Source organism: Morone saxatilis, unplaced genomic scaffold (assembly GCF_004916995.1).
Source record: "Morone saxatilis isolate NCDOM2014 unplaced genomic scaffold, NCSU_SB_2.0 Contig5, whole genome shotgun sequence".
Classification (NCBI taxonomy): Eukaryota; Metazoa; Chordata; class Actinopteri; family Moronidae; genus Morone; species Morone saxatilis.
The window spans coordinates 22,054,573-22,056,473 of NW_023340095.1; the positions used below are offsets into that span (position 1 = coordinate 22,054,573).

General features: G+C 42.1%; 1 protein-coding gene across 1 annotated transcript in view; it reads right to left on the bottom strand.

Moving 5' to 3' along the window:
• The window catches only part of hsd3b1 (hydroxy-delta-5-steroid dehydrogenase, 3 beta- and steroid delta-isomerase 1), a gene marked incomplete at its 3' end in the record, with an annotated part of 3,734 nt that continues 1,833 nt past the window's right edge, over positions 1 to 1,901 (bottom strand). Inside the window, 1 exon segment of the mRNA XM_035676072.1 lies at positions 1 to 1,226. Coding sequence (XP_035531965.1) covers positions 418 to 1,226 — 809 coding nt within the window.

Genomic DNA, 1,901 nt, shown 5'->3' on the forward strand with positions numbered 1-1,901 from the left:
TCTCCCTATAGGGTTAAGTTAATGCTGCTTACTGTACTGTCTACCTTAAATTGTCTAATTGAGATAATTAGCTGTAAAGCCAAAAGTACTTAAGAAACAAAGAGTAAATGCAACTTATCTTCAGTTTAACCCAAATGTGTAAGAATCTGTGACTTGTGTGACTTCTAGTGGTAATATTAGACAGACAAACAAAAAGCTGCGCTAAACATATCAGAATAATTTGAAAGATGCTCTGACAACGTATAAAAAGTCTGCCAATGGTGCTTTTAAAGAAATATTAATGGTGATGATAACCATTGTTTTTGAACTAAAGATTTTTTGTTTCTTTTTGTTTGGTGCTACAGGAAAACAGACATACAGACATGTTTTTCAGTGATAACCCACATTGTTAATATGGTACTAACAACTTTTCATTCATTATTTAGCTCTTATTTTTTCCCTTTCCTTTGGCAGCTGTGAGGCGAGCCACTTGATGGTGTGTTTGCGTGCTTCCTCCCACGTGTATCTAGGGACGTATCCCAGGTCCCTCTTAGCCTTCTGATAGGAGAAACTGAACGGCGTGTTTAACATAGTGACAAGCTGCCGGTTCAGCGGTGGGACGATGCGTACAAAAGGTCGCAGCATCGTGCACACAACCTCCAACAGGAAGCAGAACACGTAGAGGAGGTGGAGCGGCAGCATAAGTTTCTCTTGAATGTTGAAGCCCAGAGGTGACATCATGACATGGTTGAAGTCTGAATAACTCACATGTGGCGTGTCATCAGAAATAAAATAAAACTGTCCTCCAATATCATTTCTTTTTTGTGGATCTTTGAGGCTGCGGGCTGCTTGGAGGTGGGCCACAGCCACGTTGCCCACATAGACAGGATTCACCCGGGCCTCTGGTCGAGACATACGAAACAGAATGTCCTTGTTCCGTATCCCGTCACCCATGTGGCCCAGTAGGAAGCGGCAGCCCTCTCCATAGATGTACATCGGTCTGAGGGCGCACGTGGCCAGTCGGCCTCCATTTTGGAGCACCTCGCCATGGGCCTGCAAGGTTATCTGCTCAGCCTCTCTTTTGGTCTTGCTGTAGTTAAACTTCAGAGCACAGTCGTAGACCGTGTCCTCACTGCCGTTAACCATGGGCTCACCCTTGGGGTTTGGTCCCAACACCTCAATGGTGCTGGTGTAGATAAAGGACACCACATTCTCTTGAATACAGGCCTCCAGAAGCAGCTGGGTTCCTGTAAAGCAAAGATACTTTTATTCCTTATTAATTCTCATTCTTATAAGGTAAAAGGTAAAAATCTTAATCTCTGTCTATCTATCTTATCTCATAGGAGGGTAAACCTTTCTTCTAGTGTCACACCAACAAGAAAAAGAAGACAGACTCATATTTGAGACTTAACTGCTTTGTGTTGGTCCATTCAGGCTAAGCAGAAACAAGAAAATCTTTAGCTAAACTTTTATGTTCAAGTTCAAAGGACCAGTGTGTAGGATTCAGTGACATCTAGTGGTGAGATTGGGGATTGCGACTAACTGAATTCACCTCGTCTCACCCTCCCTTGTAAGACAAAACCTGGTGGCAGCGAAAACTTGTTTCAACTTTGTGGTTCAACATGGTGGCCCCTGTAGAAGAGGACCCACTCCTTAGATAAAAACGGCTCATTCTAAGGTAACAAAAACACTATGACTTCAGGTGATTATACACAAATGCAAACATACCCTTGAATATTATATTCCATTTCTGCCAATAGATTCTCCTAAATGTTACAGACTGGACCTTGAAGTGTAAATTCTGAATAAAGTGAAATAGAGGAAACACTGCGAGGAGCTAAAAAGTCAGTTCAAGTTAAATTACTTAAAAGTGTCAGCTGAAGTGTAAACACTGAAAGAAGTTCATGTCAGCTAAAATGTGT